A 16,003-nucleotide genomic window follows, 5' to 3' on the forward strand; every position below is an offset into this window, starting at 1 on the left:
TGTCTACTTCCGATGCAACTCGTTATCGCGGGCGGCGGCCTCGTGGTGGTACAAAACGAACGCCGCACGCTTTCAAGCATTTGAAACAGCAACGGTCAGTCCCACTTTGAATGGCGTTGTCGTAAGCAACGGGAGCGATCAAGGGTACACCTGCCATGCACTCACCACGAGTCGCTCTGGCTGTTCCTGTTCCTGTGCGCGGGGCGAGGATTTCTGTGCTTCCAGTTTAGCAGCAAGTCGCCCCGCTGTAGGATTTTTGGACTGCACTCCTCGTGTGCTGGCCTGGGAGAACGCAAAACAACACAGATAACGTATACATGATTAGCTCGGTCGCGGCATGCTTCCAGGCAGCACGAACCTCTCTCTGCCGTCTTTCCGCTGCTTCCGCCGCTGCCCGCCTGGGGTCATCCGGGCGCGAGGGTGCAGCGGTGCTATCAGCTGCTGAACCCAAGACTTGGTGTCCACCAGTGACAGTACCCGACTTGGAACAAAGGGAGCCCATATGCCGAGTTAGCGTTCGTGTTCAAGCTGCATAAGGCTCAGAACTGCGCGTGTCTGCTTAACGATGCTTACGCTGCCACATTTGCCATCGGCTATTCCCAGGTTTGTGATCTCTGCATTCGTGTGTGGAGTGTCCGAATTCCCATATTTTCTATTCATCTCTCGAGGCTCGAGCAAGCTGCGTCGCAAATCCTGGAAAATCCGAATCAATACTACCAGAATAGACTAGCACAACATGTCTCATTCAATGGCGCCACTGCTATGGTAAGAATGCGGCATGCGATTGCCCGCGGGGGACACGTTTAGAGCAAGGGGCAAAGTAGGGTATGTGATCTATAATACAGCTATACCAAGAACATCCAGTCCAACCCTGAATAACGAGCTGATCCCCGTTAAGCTACTACGCATTCGGCGGCAAGTCGGACACGCCCACATAGGCTCCTCGGTTGTCTCGAGTGGAAAGGCTGCGGCCCGTCTCTCCAAGATGGATGTCTTCGGGCTGTCTCTGCGGAGTCCATGCCTGGCGCAGGACGGTGTCAGACACACGCAACAGTCGGATAATCCGACGAAAAGCGATAAAATGATACACACCTCCCACCACCGCCTACCTGTACTCCATGGCAGACTCGTGTCAAATCCTGCTTTCAGCATGCGACCCTTTATGCCTGCACCCAGGAGAAGACCAAAAACTGTGAGAAGGAAAAGAGTGACAACAAGCTGATCGCGAGGGGAATCCCTCTCTGGGAATAGCAAGAGTTCCAGGCAGACGAGAGGTCAGCCAATGCCATAAGGACTCAGGGTCGGCGGTACGCACGGAAACAACGAGCCTCGATGTCCCCCTCCTTGCCGGTCGCAGTGTCAGGGTTGGTGTCGCCGATGGACGCCCCTGCACACTTCGGTAGGTTCTGGTTGAGACACCATTGCTTCGTGCACGAGAGGCACGGCTTGCTCGGATCGTCGGGGAGATCCATTCGTAGAATGGTATAATTTGTGCCAAAGCAGATACCTAAGATAGACACTCAGCTCCTGCGACGGTAAAGGTGGATGTGAACGAGGAGAGGAAACGCACATTTGCAGAAGCTAGTTGCTTCCCATTTGTGTCCGAGGACTGCGCCGACAGATGGCTACTTCCTTGCGCATGAGTTACGGGTCCAGTCGTGAGCGCGGAGAAATAGTCCTCACAGAGTATACTAGCAGCAAGAGCAACCAGCACAACAATGGAGTTGTGCGCGACGTCGTACGAGACATGATCGCGGTCGTGAGCAGAGCTGAGAGCAGCGGCCGGAGAGTGCGTTAGAAGTGTTCAGAGACGCGCGTCTCGACTGTCCTTCCGCCGACCTCGACTACACTGCCCAGCAGGGACTGCCATTCCTTTCGTCGTGCACGCGCTCTAGTCTACTGCTGGCCTCGTTAATCTAAAGAATAGTCTCCTGGAATTAGAACGCGTGAACAGCTAGACGTCACTTTGACAACTGGGGATGGCGACGGAATTCGAGGATGTGCTCACGAACCAGCCGGTGGTGATTGACAACGTCCGTCAAGAGTACTACTGTTATAGGCGACCTCGTTCCATTCACTTACTTTTCCGTCAATTCTGCAGGGCTCTGGGACTATCAAGGCTGGATTCGCAGGACAGGACCATCCGAAATGCTTCTTCCCGTCTTTGTGCGTCTGTCCGGTCAGAACTGTATTGCGACGCGTACGCGTCGTATCTGACATCCACTTGTTGTGATCTAGTGTCGGACGGCCAAAACATGTCCGAGTAATGGCAGGGGCACTAGAGGGCGACGTCTTCATCGGGCGCAAAGCGCAAGAAGCCCGCGGACTCCTCAAGATCAAGTATCCGATGGAACACGGGATTGTGACGGACTGGGATGACATGGAACGAATATGGAGCTGGGTGTATGCTGAGGAGCTGGGAACTCTGAGCGAAGAGGTGCGTGGAATAACAATCGTCGTCGTGTACACCGCGAAATCGAACCTAACGTGCAGTCTTAGCACCCAGTACTGCTCACGGAAGCCCCGCTCAACCCGCGGCATAATCGTGATGTCGCCGCGCAGATATTCTTCGACACTTTCAACGTTCCTGCTCTATATATTTCCGTTCAAGCTGTACTGTCACTGTGAGTCAGCTCCTTGATCTCTCGCTATCCCGCTCAGGCTATATCGCGTGCAAAGGTATTCTTCAGGCCGAACAACAGGAATCGTTCTAGATTCCGGAGACGGCGTAACCCATGCTGTTCCTGTTTTCGAAGGCTTCTCCATGCCACATGCTATCCGGAGGGTAGATGTCGCAGGTAGGGACGTCACAGACCACCTCCAGCTCCTCCTAAGGAAGGCCGGTCACCACTTACACACAACCGCTGAGCGCGAGGTCGTGCGAACAATCAAGGAGAAATGCTGCTATGTTGCATTGAACCCTGCGAAGGAGGAGAAGGATTCACTAGGCCGGAGCGAGGAATTCCGTTTGCCCGACGGCAACACTGTTCAGGTACATCACGCAAACTGACGGTGCCTTCTGTCAGTACGCTCATAGTGTCCGTCAGCTCGGCCCCGAGCGATTCCGCGCACCGGAGATTCTGTTCAATCCCGAGCTGATTGGTCAGGAGTATGCTGGCGTGCACCAGGTTGTTGTGGACTCGATCAACAGAGTGGACTTGGACCTAAGGAAGAGCCTGTTCTCAAACATCGTGCTCAGCGGCGGCAGCACGCTCTGTAGAGGTATGTATCACCCGTGCGATCTCCTATCGAAATTGACATCTCCTTTGCCAGGATTCGGTGATCGCCTGCTAAATGAGGTGAAGAAACTTGCGCTAAAAGACGTCAAGATAAAGATCTATGCTCCCCCAGAACGCAAGTATTCGACGTGGATTGGTGGATCCATCTTGGCTGGCCTCAACACCTTCAAGAAGGTACAGCCTGCCTGTGATTCCTCTTATGCAACTGCCTCTCACCGCATTCGCAGATGTGGGTATCAGCTGAAGAATATCAGGAGGATCCGGACATCATTCACAAGAAACTGGGTTTCTGAGTGGTTTCTCAACTTCGTTCGCTCTTCTCGCAGGTTTGCCGGTAGACCATATCCTTTTTTGTCGCTATGATACCCGACATGTAGTGTGCAGTCCTAATGCTATCTTGCACGACCTCCATACAATCCTCCAATCTTCCGTTTCATCCTGAACGACGGCAAGCCAAGGTAGAAGCTCGACATAGTCGGACCGCAACGTAGATTATCCGCATGCGCATAATTGTCATGAGCATTGAAAAGCAGGGAAAGCGGGCATAAATGATAGGATACAGCTGCTGCAAACAACTTTTGCGAAGTGCGGATATGCATGGAGTGCAATGCGAGAAAGCCCTGAGATGATACAATGCGTCCAACCATTACTTGCCCTTTTTGGGGGGCTCGGCCGCCTTGACCTTCTTCGTACCGCGGAGCTATGGAGAGAGGCGGTGGTATCAGAGAAAGATAGAGAGGGGGACGGAGAGGTGTCACTGACCTTCTTCGCACGGTTCTTGCGCTCCTTGCGCAGCTTGCGGTTAGTTTTCGGTGGTGCCTGCGCAAGGCCAGACTATAGACGAATATACGTGGGTTGGCCACCACGATCTCACGATGAAGGAGGGGAACGGACGCACCCGAATCAACCGGTACTTGGGCTCGAACTTCCGCTGCGACGCCTCATCGTCGTAGATCAGACCGAAGCCTGTGCTCCTGCCACCACCAAAGACAGTCTTCAGGCCGAAGGTCACGACACGGGCCTTGTCGGTCTTGTAGATCTGCGCGAGCCGCTCAGAGAGCTCCGCCTTGGAGACGTTCGCGCGGTTGGGGTGGAGGACATCGACGATAAACTGGCGACGCGCCAGGAGGCGGTTCGTGATGAACTTGCGGGTGCGGATTGTTACCGGTGCTGAGGTGTCGGCCTGCATATAGAACGAGGGCGTCGAGGAGAGAGCATGACGGGGATTTGGAGGGGGGTAGAGCGAGTCAGACATCCATTATCCAGAGGGTCGATCAGGCGCACGAGTACATCCAGATGCCAGATGACCCATCCAGCCTTCTCCAACTATACTCCAGCCATTCCAACGTTTCCAACGGTCCTCCAAGGGCTCAGCAACACGATGGAACGACACTCACCATGGTTGGATGCCGGCTTTTGAGTCCTTTTACCTTGTCGTCGTTGGGCCGTTGAAGTTTGCCAGTGCCTGCTTGCCTGGATGTTGACCAAACAGGGCAATACAGTGATCGCCCGAGCCGCACGACAGACGCCCTCCCAAATACCGGCAAACAGCGGAGGAGCGCCAGGCGCTCGCACCGGTCCGAGTCCGTCTGCGGCCTCCATTGCCCTCCTGCGCACTGCGTTCAGGGCCACCTTACATCCTCTGGTTTACTGCTCTATCTATTCCCTCTTAATTTCCTCTATCCTGCACGCGTGAAGCGTAAAATGAGCATGAGCAATAGCAATAACATCCGTTCACACTTCGCCTCGTTCGCCGCCTACGTGAGCCGCCCCGTTCGCCAACCCAATGCTATTGTGCGCTGAAATGTTCCAACGTTCGTGCCTCCAGACTCCTCCCCCGGACGACCCCTCGTATCCCGGATCAACCAGCAGGGGTTCTTCGAGGGCATGGTTCCCTTCGGGGGCGGCCTCGGGCTCGCAGCAGCCGACGTCCTACCAGTCCGGCGGTATACCGACTTTCAACACCTCCCAGGCTGGCGGAGCGGGCGCGCTGGAGGACGCGGAGGCTGAGAACGTCAACAACTTGTGGGAGACGCGTCACGGGTTAAGAGTCGACCTGCTCGCTGCGTCTGCGTATCTACTGGGTCCGGTCTCTGGTGCGTGCTGCCAGCCTGTCTTCGTACTGGTGTACACCTCAATTCTGGATCGTGTTCTTGCGCAGCGCTGACCCTCCTCATTGTCGAGACCTACAACGACTTTGTTCGTTTCCACGGTACGTTGTATCCAGGTTATGCTGAAAGTTTTGCCACGGGCTGACCGTGCTATCAGCGTATCAATCTGCCCTGCTCACTACACCGCTTGTAATAATGCGCATATTGGCGTCTCTCCTCCAATTTTCCTCATTCCTCCGCACAATTTTTACCTTCTTGCTGATCATACCATCATATTACATGGCGTAAGTCCCCATAAACTCATCAGCCCCTAACCACTTGTTGAAGCAACGCTTCAGATGGCGAGCGTACGTGGATGCTTCACGAAATGGTCTCGTGCGGTTTCAGGTACCTTTTATCGGACCCTTGGCAGAACGTTGGGTATACGAAGAATGATGTATCCGCGTGTGCTAGTGCCGTATAAATCTGTCTTGCCACTTACATGCCCTTCCATGCAAACAGACCCTTAGCTATCTTTTGATCACTCCGTTCTCAGGTGTGTGGGTCCCGTTCCGCGTCTTCTGTACGTAGTCCTCCTGTTGCGCCCTGTGAGAGGAATTTGTGTCTTCAGGCGTGTGCCGCAGGAGCACTTCACACAAAAGAGCTAATTGTCATGGAGTGATAACATTGGACCAGCCCTTCTAGTGATGCGCTACAAAAGTACGAAACAAACATTGTCCATCCAGAACACACAACACGGAGCACGGCCACCTTGTCGCGTCACAATGCAGTGGTTCCGCGAGGTCTATGCTGGCACTACCATGATTGCTGTTGCTAGTGCGATGACTACGTTCAAGTCTGGTATCAACAGGTTGAGCAGCCCATCCGTGAGGTTCTCCGTGAGGTCGAGGATTTGGTCGAGTAAGCATTTGATTTCATACACGACTGTCTACGTGGTCAGAAGCTAATATCGAGCAATGACAGAACGCCCCCACTTACCGGGTCCTAAGATAGGCCCCAAAACAGGCAGGCCGTATACAATGGTAGTGATTGAACTCAACGCGTCCTTGGTAGCGTTAATCATGGCTTTCAGCGCATCCTCCAGTGGGTCGTTGGGGTCGTAGTTCGCCAGCCCTTTCTCCTGATCGCCCAGAAGCGTCCTGAACCCGAGAAGGTCGGTCTGATACCCGGTGACTGCACTGAGGACTTGTGCTTGATAGACGGGATCGTCGCCAGAAGTGGAAGCCTGAGATGCCAATCCGTCTAGGAAACGTCATGGGCTTGGTGGATCGGACAACGGAGAGCGTGGACACGCACCAAGTTCCGCAGCACTAGCTGTCAAAGCCGTGAGCGAGTCGTCTTGACGGCGTGCATAGGACGAGATAAAGGACGATGCGTGGTCCACTATCACAGGGTCCATGTCACGGCGCGCAACGGAGGATTCTTTTTCCAAGGGATCTTGAACTACGGTTGTGTAGTTTTTGACAGGAATGCGAGAGGCATAGTCCGCGACGTGAGGCATCAAAGGCATAGGAAAAGGTAGGGGTGTTGCCAGCGCAGAGAGTGGGGCCGAGACCGGGCCGCCGATTGAGACAAGGAGGGCAGCCTGGAAGCCAAAAAAGATGACCCGAGAGAGGACAGGCATGCTGGCGACTGGAGGACAAGTAAGGAGCGACTAGAAGGATAGACGGAGCCAGGAGACGCGGCTTGCGCGTATTAGAGAGATCAGTACGGTAGAGGCTGTAAGCTAGAGATGACGGAGAGCGGACGAGGTGTGCGCAGCGGACGGGGGGTTCGTATTGCAACCCCTCTTCCTTCTTATACTCCCTTTCTCGGCCTTCACACACAGACAGAACCTTAACCATCGCGAATCCGTGTCGCGATTGGTCCCCGCCGCGTGAAGGGCGCACACAGCCACAGCCATGCTCGGCAGCAGCACCCTGTTTGCCCAACTCTTACGCGACCTGCCGTGGCCTTAGCCAATCTTCTGATATTGCGCAATATTAGGTGTATGTAGGCCATCACACCTGGCAGAGCCATTCGAAGAACGAGAAACTGGGATCATGTTTGGACATACTAATGCTAAGTATGGCAACAGACACACGTCCCAATACATGATCAAACAACTCCCCACCTCCGCCACAATACCGTATAGTACGAAAGCATGAAGAGCACAAATAAATAAACAAGAGGGCGTCGTGTGTGTGGGGAGCGCGAACCGGTATATCAGCAGTACGGCAGGACGATGACCTATCCGACGCCGGAGTGTCAAGTATCGTATCAACTACGTGCTCAGCCGGATCGGACGAAGTCCACATCGAGTCAAAGTTCGGTCAAATTAACAAATGCGAGCGTGCGTGTCACCTCTTGTACAGACCAAGGAGCGTGATGCAGTAATGAGCGGCGTTTCTTCATGTTCTCGAACCAGTGTTCGGCGCTATTCGGGACACGCCCGTCGGACGGACGCGCGGTTCCCCCGAAAGCGTTGTAGGATGCTCGCGAGCGTTCAGACCTTGACGCAAGACTTGTTGTCGAGCGACCGGAGGTAGCCCTGAGCGCAAGTGAAGACTAACATGCGCGAACATCGCACCCTTAGCGCACTGTTTAGGGACGACAGATCGCAAAGATGGTCACGTACCGACACACTTCCCGGAATTGCAGCCGACGTTCCACGCGCCCTCGATGGCCGTGCAGTCCTGGCCCTTGCCGATCGACGCGCAGCCACCGCAGGACTGGAGGTCGGAAGCGGTGTCGACACACTCCCAGTCATCAGTCGACCCGGTGAGGCCAGCGGGCGGGCAAGCGTCCAAACCGGAGGGGCAGAGGGAGACGTTGCGCGCCTTGTGGTTGCGCTTCCAGCCATATCCGCCGCCGTGGCCAGGCTTGCTACCACCATTGCCAGGGTAGCCGCCACCGCTGCCGGGGTAACCGGGCTGGCCCGGCCACGAAGGCGAACCGGGCTTGCTCGAGGGAGTAGGCGTCACCGTGGTCGAGGTGCCGTGAGGGAAGCAGCACTTGGAGCCGCCGTCCCAGCCCCAGCCAGAGCCACACTGCGGGGGAGGCAGGTTCGGGTGGTTGGGAACGCAGCACTCGTAGCCGCCGTGCCAGTTCCAGTTGGACGGGCACGACTTGCCACCGGGGGGCGAGGGCGGGTTAGGGGAACCGCCATGGGGAAGACAGCAATTCTTTCCGCTCCAGCTGTAGCGCGGTTTCTTAGAGACGGTTGTTCGTCGCACGAGTACGAGAAAGTACTCACTAGAACTCGGAGCTCTTGCAGCTGCTCTCGGTGGAACTACCGGGAACGGCGAACGCGAGGGGAAGCGCGGCAGCGAGGACCAACAAGCGGGCAAAGAGGGTCATTTTCAATGATAGTAAGTGCCCCGTGGGCGGAGGGTGGAGGAGTAATGGGAGAGGGGGAGGGGGAGAAAGATACCAATAGGCTGGAAACAACAAGGGCGGCCGACGTCGTATTATATAGCGGCTCCATCAATATGAGCCTCAGAAGGCAGGACCAGAAGCTTCACGGTTCACACACATACGCGGCGGAACTGATATCATCCGTTCTTTCCCGGGCCATCAGTATCCGTCAAGAACATCTCTCGTTGACAACCATGGCTGCTTCCCGCAAATCTGCCAGTCGGTCTGGACTTGTCCCCGCCACAGAGTTCCTATCTCCCGTGCGCCGCGTTTCAGGAGAACACACATATGTCAGTCGCGAGGAGGGAGACATACACAAAGACGGAGCGAACCTGAGAAGGAGCATAGTCGATCTAGCTTGCCTGTTCGTACCTGGCGGCAGCGGCAGACAAGGGAAAAAGAGGCATAGAACGTTTCTGGCCGTATCGCTTGTCGAGATGTATCCAAATCCCTGGCTCCGGCTCCCATCACCCCGTCAGCAGAGTTATCTGTCAGGTCTCGTTCAGACAGCATGGGCTGCATCTGGACCGTATCAAATCCGGATGAGATTGCGACGGAGCTGGTTTGCTGGTCGCAGACGGTGACCGCAGTGCTCCACAGCCCCCCGCCCCACCAGATTGCTCAAACGCAACGATGACAGGAACAACAAGAGCGACAGAACGCATGAAGACCCGGGTGGTCGGAGCGCGCAGACGACCGAAAGAGCGACAAAACCGCGTCGCGATGGTTTCCCGGCGGTTGAACAGTTCCACACGCACGTCGTGCTGGCACAAACCCCGCATTTCCGGTGCGCCGTCACCATATCTCCTGACATCAATGAGGCAGCGGCCGCCGACATATGCCAATCGATAACTCGAGGACAGAGGGCCGCCGAGCTCAGCCGGAGCCGCCACAGAGACGAGCAGAGCCTTGTTTGGACTGATCGCATCCATATGCTTTCCGAGGCCTCCGGTCAGCGTTTGAAGGCACCGTCATAACTCAGTTCAGCACTCCCAGACGGACCGAACGGCCATCCTCGAGACATTTAGGAGGCAATGGGTTTGTCCGCTCGAGCCAAGCCCCGTCTAGCCGCTCCGGCACCTATGCCACAATTCTAACTCCTCGTAATATACATTTCGTCTTGTTCGGGAGCGCACAGAAATGGTCAAAAGGTATGGACAACGTGAAAGAAAGCGAGATCGGAGAGTGTCTGATGTTGACAGCTACTTGGTATCAGTCCCGCCCATTCCCTTCACTCGCGGCCGTCGGTCAGCTTCTGTAGCCGACCTACGGAAGAAACTGCGTCGATGCACTTCAGGCTTCTAGGGCTTGTGATTTCGCCAGCGCGCGTGAAGCGAAGAACCGGACATCGGCGTCTTGGTCATTCTTGAGCGCGTCGAGGACGGGAGCGATCTTTGTCTGGACCAGGTCGCGCCCCTCCGGCGAATCACCAAACGAGGTGGCAATGGACTCGAGGGCTTTTGCGACGTTGAACCGGATGTTGGGGATCGGGTCGCCGGCTAATTGGAGAAGCATGTCGAGGACATTTTCACGCACAACGTCGAGCGTCAGGGAGGGTGCAATGGTCTGACATTGATCCATCAGCTTCGCTGATAACGGAAGATCGCAGATGTGCAACACGTTTGAGAGCACTGACCATGATTGCTTGCACCGTAGTCATGCGATACAGGTAGTTGGGATGTTGACCCATGCCCACTACCTTCGGGATGATCTGTTCCCTCGACCACTCAACACCGAAAACCTCGGTCAGCTTCTTGAGATTGACAGCGGCCGCCTCGCGGATGCTGTAAACATTGTCGCCCAGCCACGACATGCACAGGTTACCCAGCGACTCGTCGAAGAAGGGCTTGCCGAGCTGCGTCGCAAGGAGGGGGATATATTCAATGATGGCCTGGCGGACGCGCCACGATTTGTCCTCTGCCAGCTCCACAATGGCCGGCAGGAGGCTCTCAGACAGAAGCTCGATTCCGATCACTGATCCGAAGCCATGAGCAAACTCGGCCCACTTGACTGCAGCAACAATAGCCACTCACCGGAGTTAACGAGCTCAAGCTTGCTGATGATATTGAGGCGGACCTCTGGGAACTCGTCCTTGAGAAGATGCAGGAACAATGGAAGCAAGTGCTCAATGGTAGCGTCCTTGCCCAGCAACGGTGCCAAGCCACTGATTTGGTTGGCAAGCGCAGCGCGAACGTGTTGTGAGACGTCCTGACAGAGGTCTCGTACGCATGGGACTACCCGGGCAAGGACGACTTCCTTCTCAAGTAGCTTCGAGAATCCTGTCGAGCGCGAGTTACAGATTTACGGAATGGGCGGTGACAATATATTAAGAAGACGTACCTGGAACTTGACCTGCAGCTGCAGTCCGTACCTCCGCCTCGTTATCCTTGAGAAGTTGGACGAAGTGCCCAATAAGCTCTTCGCGCACAAGCTCCGTGCCAACGACCTCCGCGAGCTTGATAGGAGCCATTCCCAACACGCTGAGAACGCTTTGAATACGAGAAGCGGGAGACGTCGTACCTCGTTGAAGTGGCTCGCGGCCATGTACCGCACCCTCCAGCTCTTGTCCGTCATCGTCTGCCGAATCTGCTTCAGCAGCTGCTCCTTGATCTCCACAGGCGATAGCTGCTGGGCGATCGCGATCAGGTCCTCGACAGTGAGCAGGCGAACGGAGTCCTGGTCGTCGCTCTGGAGCTTCCTGTAGATCACCAGCCCGTCGCTTAGAACGTGCGGCTTCGAGAATTTCTTCACCAGGGGCTACGCGTAGATCGGTCGCAATCAGCATCCGCAGAATGCGAGTAGCACGAGGTGTGAGTATACGGAAGCTACGCACCGCGAGCCACTTCGCCGATGCCCGGCGGACCATGGGCGTGTCGTCTGAGGCGAGGGCGGCGAATGCCCGGCGAAGTTCATCTTGAATGGAGGTCGCGACCTTGTCGTATACGGGCGCATATAGAGCGCAGGCCGATGTGCGGGATGTAAACCACTCGCCGCGCGACAGTCTTTGCACAAGAGGGATGTAGTACTGCTCGATCTGCTCCTGGCTGAGGACGGCAGAGATTTTGGTGATCGACTCCGCAGCCTGGAAACAACGAGCTTGAGCTTGTGACCACAGGTCGAGCACACGTAAAGCGACATGGCTGTGGCATCACGGTAGCCATGGGATGCTGGAAGACGGCATACCTTGTCCCGCACAAGCGTCTCCTCCACCGCGGACAGGTTCTCGAGCGGGCCCAAGAGCACATGCGCATACTCCGGACCGCCGATGTATTCCTCGAAGTTTCGTCCCAGTTCCTCCGCTAGGGCTAGGAGGACCTCGTCCTCGTCGTCGACCGAGTCTTGAAGGAAGGGTATTAACTCGTCGCGCGCGCGTTCCGGGCCCAGCGCGAGGGCAATCGTCGATATCCGATGAATAGCGTTCAATCGCAGCTGGACATCTTCCGACCGCAGCTCATCCATGAGGATAGCAATCGGAGCAATCTGGAAGTCACAAGGCGAAATGTTCAGCAGCAGACCCGTGCGTGAGTGGGGTGGAGACAACGGACATCATCTAAGGATGTATTTGGGTCCATGTTGTATTTGCTAGCTGTCCAGTTGCAATGAGGCGAAGTGTGCTAGCACGTAGGTGGTGAAGGTGATATGCAGGCAAGGCAGAAATGCTAGCGAGACAGCGGGGCAAGAGTGCGTCGAGTACAGACAGAATGAATGGATGGATGGTTGGGGACCTTGTTTAGGCAGCTATCGCGCCGCTCCATCCTCGTGCGACCTCTTGGACGGCGCCTATCACCCCACACCTTGCGCGCTTCAACCGCATTCCTTTCATCTGCCGTGAATCCAGAAAAATGACTGTAGATGCAGCCTTTACTAACAGTCTGATCAACAAATACAACCAGACGAACTTGGAGACAACTCCAACGACGACACCGAGCCACCTGCCTAAAGCACACCTTCGAAAGTACAGCAACGAAAACAACAAAATATATTGACCAGTTTACAATACCTACAAAAGGAGCCACACTACATATGGACCAACCACGCAAATCTGCGTCACGAAAACACAGCTAGCGGGCCAGACTCTCCGCGAAGGAGAGGATATTCCAAAAATTGTGCGGACATTGCAGAGCATGCACGAAGCATGCCCCGTTAGTCGACAAATTGTCAACGCCGCTGTAGAACGCCACTGCGGTGATGTCCTACCATGGTGCTTGAAGGTCAGATGGCACATCCAGCGGGCGACGCGCGGCGTCTCCCCGGTCTGGAACAAACAGTCAGTATCGCCATACCGCACAAACAAACCACCGACTTACCCGAATGCGCGCTGCCGACCTCGACACACCATCGAAGAAGGGAAGCGAGAGGGGGACGGACCCGCGCCTTCCCGAGCGTCAGTGCACGACACTAGGAAGCATCGAGCACTTAGCCCGAGTCACGTTTGCGTCGAACGGCAAGAGCACAAGGGCTCATATGAGCAAATCGCTCGGGATGAGCATAAGCTCGGAGAGCGCGTCCGGCTCATAATGAGCTTTCAGCTCGATGAGCGTGTCCAGCTCGAATTGAGCTTTCTGCTCGGGTTAAGCTTCTTCAGCTTGTTCGGAGCACAGAGGCTCGGGCAGCGGTGTTCGCGCCCATGCGAGTCGTCGTCAAACGACGCCGGATCGCCGGTAACGCCAGTAGCGACATCGTCCGTCGAAATTCGACTAGGGACTCCACTGCTGTATGCTTCGTGCAACCGCCGAGGTGGATGCCGAGACCGCGAAAGATGACTGAAAGGTCGTCCTCGTACGTCTCGTGTCGAAGCGGCCAACCAGCATTGTCCAATCCGATGTTTGGGCTTCCTAAGCCGATGTCCCAAGGCGCGCCGTGAAGGCGCACAAAGCCCTCGATAAACGCACGAAGCGTCCTCGTGAGGCTGCAAGGGACGGGCAAAGTCGGCAACTGAGATCGTCATGATCTTCATCTCGTCTGCGCTCGATAGCGTCCTGTCTGACTGGTTCGATTCCACCGTCCTACCCGGAGGACAGATCGTTCTATCTGCCGCTGAAAGCGGGAATCTGAGGTACACTCGCGACAGTCGTGGTCTTCACGACAACCGTCCGGGATCGGGTCGCAACCATTGTCCGACGTAGAGCGAGGTCCAGTCCAATAGGTCCAATATCCATGGGTCCAATCACCATATGGTGCATGCACGTGGTCCTGAGTCTGCAGAGCTCGATAGGTCAAGAGCAGCAACGCAATTGATTTCATTTGCCTATCCTCATGGTGTACGTCTCGTGACCCCTCTTGCGAAGGGCCGGGGGTGCCGATAACGATTCAGAAGCGACTCGCCTCGTACACCCGGCTCGAAACAACCATGCTCGAAGTCTTTGTGTGTGACAGCGACGCGTTCCACGAAGTCCGGTATCGTGTTGAGTATCGGGTATCGTGCAAGTTCGAGACGCAAAGCGCGAACGTGAGATGCAAGCGGGATGACGAGAAAACCCGTTGCCATGCAGTTCAGGCGAGGCGATCAGCCTGCCCAAACCAGAGGCGAAGCGTTGCTCCACCAAGAAACGAAGGGCGCAAGAGCGAAAGTTCCTGTCCCGCTGCGAGTACGGGTACGAGTGCGGAACGGGATGTCGCCCATGTAGACAGTAACGAGAACAATAACAGGGGATGGACGGGAGGGGAGGAAGGGAATGAGAGAAAGCGAGAACAAACGACATACACTGAAACACACTTATGTAGCTAGTACCACGAGGTTTAGGGCAGGTTGCGGTCTTGTCCGAGATCTGAAGGTCACACGGGATCACATGAGTGTCACAGGAAAGGTAGCACCAGAGCGATGTCACAATGACGTAATCATTCACGAGTGGGAGGAAGTACTTGGCCAGGCCGGTCGCGCAGAGAGAACGCAGATATATATCCTATCCCTCGGTTCACATCGCAGACCCGACAAGAGAAAATACGCTTTGTCCTCAACCTATCATAATCATGCCAGTTGAAATTCGAACGGATCGTGTTGTTCTCAAACATCCCAAGGTAGCTCTAGATCTTCACTCGCAGTCTCGTATCGATGGAGCTGAGACGCAAGCTGCCATCAGGGTCCTTCCGCAGAGATATTACTCTATGGTGCGACTGTCATCTCATGGAAGTCGGCCAGCCACACCAGTAACGAACCGGTCGAACGGCTATTCGTGTCCGCGAAGGCTGCGCTAGACGGTAGCAAGCCTGTGCGAGGAGGTATCCCCGTCGTCTTCCCATGCTTCGGCGCGCCCACCCATCCCGACCATTCCAAACTCCCTCAACACGGGTTTGCACGCAACAACGTCTGGACCTATGCTGCCACCGTCCTGGACAACGAGGCTGGTGTGTCTGTAAGGCTCAGTGAGTGATATGCTGCCCATACGTGTAGCATGCGACTCACCTTGTGTTATGTAGCCTTGGAGCCGAATGCAACGATCCAGGAGCAATATGCACACCCTTTCCACCTCGCGTACGTGGTCACCTTGGCCGAACACGAGCTTAGCACGGACCTGCATGTGAAGAACAATGCACTTTCGACGACCCCGCCTATAGAGTTCCAGGCACTGTTCCACAACTACATCCGCGCACCTTCTAGCGACGTCCGCGTTTCACCTCTACTAGGCCTCTCGTACTATGACAAAACCGAGGCGACCGAGGAAGCACGGGCGACTCCGAAGAAGGAAGTGAGGCAGGCCGTAGACGTTCTCAGGTTCACCGACTCTGTGTATGAGGATGCACCAGGGAGATATGACATCCTCTGGGGTAGTGGAGGGATCGAAATTGTGACGAAGAATTTGAAGGATGTCGTCGTTTGGAACCCGCAGGCTGAGGCTGGAGCTAAGATTGGAGACATGGAGGAGGGCGGATGGTATGCTTCATGAACCTCAAGAGGACGTGTGACTGACGGACGCACACAGGGAGAAGTACATCTGCGTTGAGCCTGGCCATGTCCGCGGATATGTCAAGTTGGAGGCAGGTCAAACCTGGATTGGCCAACAGGTGCTGAAAGTCAAGGTCTGAACTTACAAGTTGTCGAGTAGTATGAGAAGTCACAACTCTAGTGCACCCGTGTACTTGTAGCATATCCGAAGCAGCCTGTAGTTCGTCCTGTGGCATGGTCCTGCGCGTATAGCTTGTCCTGGGACCTGAAAACGTTGGTGGAGCCTGAGGAAAGCAGCAGCCGACGAGGGCGACAAACGCGCGCACGTGGGACGAACGCGTCGGAACGCGCTATGTTTACGGCAGACGTAACCG

At 55.5% G+C, this 16,003-nt stretch overlaps 10 protein-coding genes across 10 annotated transcripts; 4 read left to right on the forward strand and 6 right to left on the reverse strand.

Annotated features, from left to right (window-relative positions):
• Positions 1-138: 138 nt before the first annotated feature.
• On the reverse strand, positions 139-502 carry DICSQDRAFT_46539 (uncharacterized protein; the record flags this gene model as incomplete). Its single annotated transcript, XM_007359783.1, has 2 exons — positions 139-282; positions 359-502. The coding sequence occupies 2 exons, from the start codon at positions 500-502 to the stop codon at positions 139-141; spliced, it is 288 nt and encodes a 95-aa protein (XP_007359845.1).
• Positions 503-695: 193 nt separating this feature from the next.
• DICSQDRAFT_75648 (uncharacterized protein) lies at positions 696-1,786 on the reverse strand. The gene is made up of 5 exons (XM_007360134.1): positions 1,684-1,786; positions 1,571-1,625; positions 1,316-1,507; positions 1,093-1,241; positions 696-1,021 (listed from the first exon to the last, which is right to left on the reverse strand). The coding sequence occupies exons 1-5, from the start codon at positions 1,747-1,749 to the stop codon at positions 902-904; spliced, it is 582 nt and encodes a 193-aa protein (XP_007360196.1). The 5' UTR covers positions 1,750-1,786; the 3' UTR covers positions 696-901.
• Positions 1,787-1,979: 193 nt separating this feature from the next.
• Positions 1,980-3,532, forward strand: DICSQDRAFT_47649 (actin-like protein; the record flags this gene model as incomplete). Its single annotated transcript, XM_007359851.1, has 8 exons — positions 1,980-2,033; positions 2,102-2,166; positions 2,239-2,437; positions 2,500-2,624; positions 2,680-2,992; positions 3,048-3,222; positions 3,274-3,413; positions 3,467-3,532. The coding sequence occupies 8 exons, from the start codon at positions 1,980-1,982 to the stop codon at positions 3,530-3,532; spliced, it is 1,137 nt and encodes a 378-aa protein (XP_007359913.1).
• Positions 3,533-3,885: 353 nt separating this feature from the next.
• On the reverse strand, positions 3,886-4,428 carry DICSQDRAFT_46225 (40S ribosomal protein S24; the record flags this gene model as incomplete). The annotated part of the gene is made up of 3 exons (XM_007359761.1): positions 3,886-3,939; positions 4,002-4,073; positions 4,138-4,428. The coding sequence occupies 3 exons, from the start codon at positions 4,426-4,428 to the stop codon at positions 3,886-3,888; spliced, it is 417 nt and encodes a 138-aa protein (XP_007359823.1).
• A 521-nt stretch (positions 4,429-4,949) lies between these two features.
• DICSQDRAFT_48002 (uncharacterized protein) lies at positions 4,950-5,785 on the forward strand (the record flags this gene model as incomplete). Its single annotated transcript, XM_007359872.1, has 5 exons — positions 4,950-5,000; positions 5,068-5,335; positions 5,401-5,451; positions 5,508-5,634; positions 5,689-5,785. 5 exons carry the CDS (start codon positions 4,950-4,952, stop codon positions 5,783-5,785), a joined length of 594 nt encoding a protein of 197 aa, XP_007359934.1.
• Positions 5,786-6,134: 349 nt separating this feature from the next.
• On the reverse strand, positions 6,135-6,974 carry DICSQDRAFT_164531 (uncharacterized protein; the record flags this gene model as incomplete). Its single annotated transcript, XM_007360135.1, has 3 exons — positions 6,135-6,274; positions 6,329-6,592; positions 6,647-6,974. The coding sequence occupies 3 exons, from the start codon at positions 6,972-6,974 to the stop codon at positions 6,135-6,137; spliced, it is 732 nt and encodes a 243-aa protein (XP_007360197.1).
• An 861-nt stretch (positions 6,975-7,835) lies between these two features.
• On the reverse strand, positions 7,836-8,070 carry DICSQDRAFT_47245 (uncharacterized protein; the record flags this gene model as incomplete). Its single annotated transcript, XM_007359823.1, has 2 exons — positions 7,836-7,897; positions 7,968-8,070. Coding segments are annotated over 2 exons (165 nt in total), but the record flags the coding sequence as incomplete, so codon positions are not given.
• Positions 8,071-9,773: 1,703 nt separating this feature from the next.
• DICSQDRAFT_75655 (ARM repeat-containing protein) lies at positions 9,774-12,453 on the reverse strand. Its single transcript, XM_007360136.1, has 8 exons — positions 12,292-12,453; positions 11,930-12,226; positions 11,580-11,828; positions 11,267-11,503; positions 11,087-11,201; positions 10,780-11,025; positions 10,383-10,720; positions 9,774-10,312 (listed from the first exon to the last, which is right to left on the reverse strand). Exons 1-8 carry the CDS (start codon positions 12,316-12,318, stop codon positions 10,040-10,042), a joined length of 1,782 nt encoding a protein of 593 aa, XP_007360198.1. The 5' UTR covers positions 12,319-12,453; the 3' UTR covers positions 9,774-10,039.
• Positions 12,454-12,870: 417 nt separating this feature from the next.
• On the forward strand, positions 12,871-13,264 carry DICSQDRAFT_142279 (uncharacterized protein; the record flags this gene model as incomplete). The annotated part of the gene is given in 2 exon segments (XM_007360137.1): positions 12,871-12,999; positions 13,019-13,264. 2 exon segments carry the CDS (start codon positions 12,871-12,873, stop codon positions 13,262-13,264), a joined length of 375 nt encoding a protein of 124 aa, XP_007360199.1.
• Positions 13,265-14,662: 1,398 nt separating this feature from the next.
• Positions 14,663-15,888, forward strand: DICSQDRAFT_75659 (galactose mutarotase-like protein). Its single transcript, XM_007360138.1, has 4 exons — positions 14,663-14,764; positions 14,827-15,109; positions 15,164-15,617; positions 15,667-15,888. The coding sequence occupies exons 1-4, from the start codon at positions 14,717-14,719 to the stop codon at positions 15,767-15,769; spliced, it is 888 nt and encodes a 295-aa protein (XP_007360200.1). The 5' UTR covers positions 14,663-14,716; the 3' UTR covers positions 15,770-15,888.
• The last annotated feature ends 115 nt before the right edge of the window (positions 15,889-16,003 follow it).

The sequence above is a fragment of the Dichomitus squalens genome, assembly GCF_000275845.1.
Source record: "Dichomitus squalens LYAD-421 SS1 unplaced genomic scaffold DICSQscaffold_1, whole genome shotgun sequence".
NCBI lineage: Eukaryota > Fungi > Basidiomycota > Agaricomycetes > Polyporales > Polyporaceae > Dichomitus > Dichomitus squalens.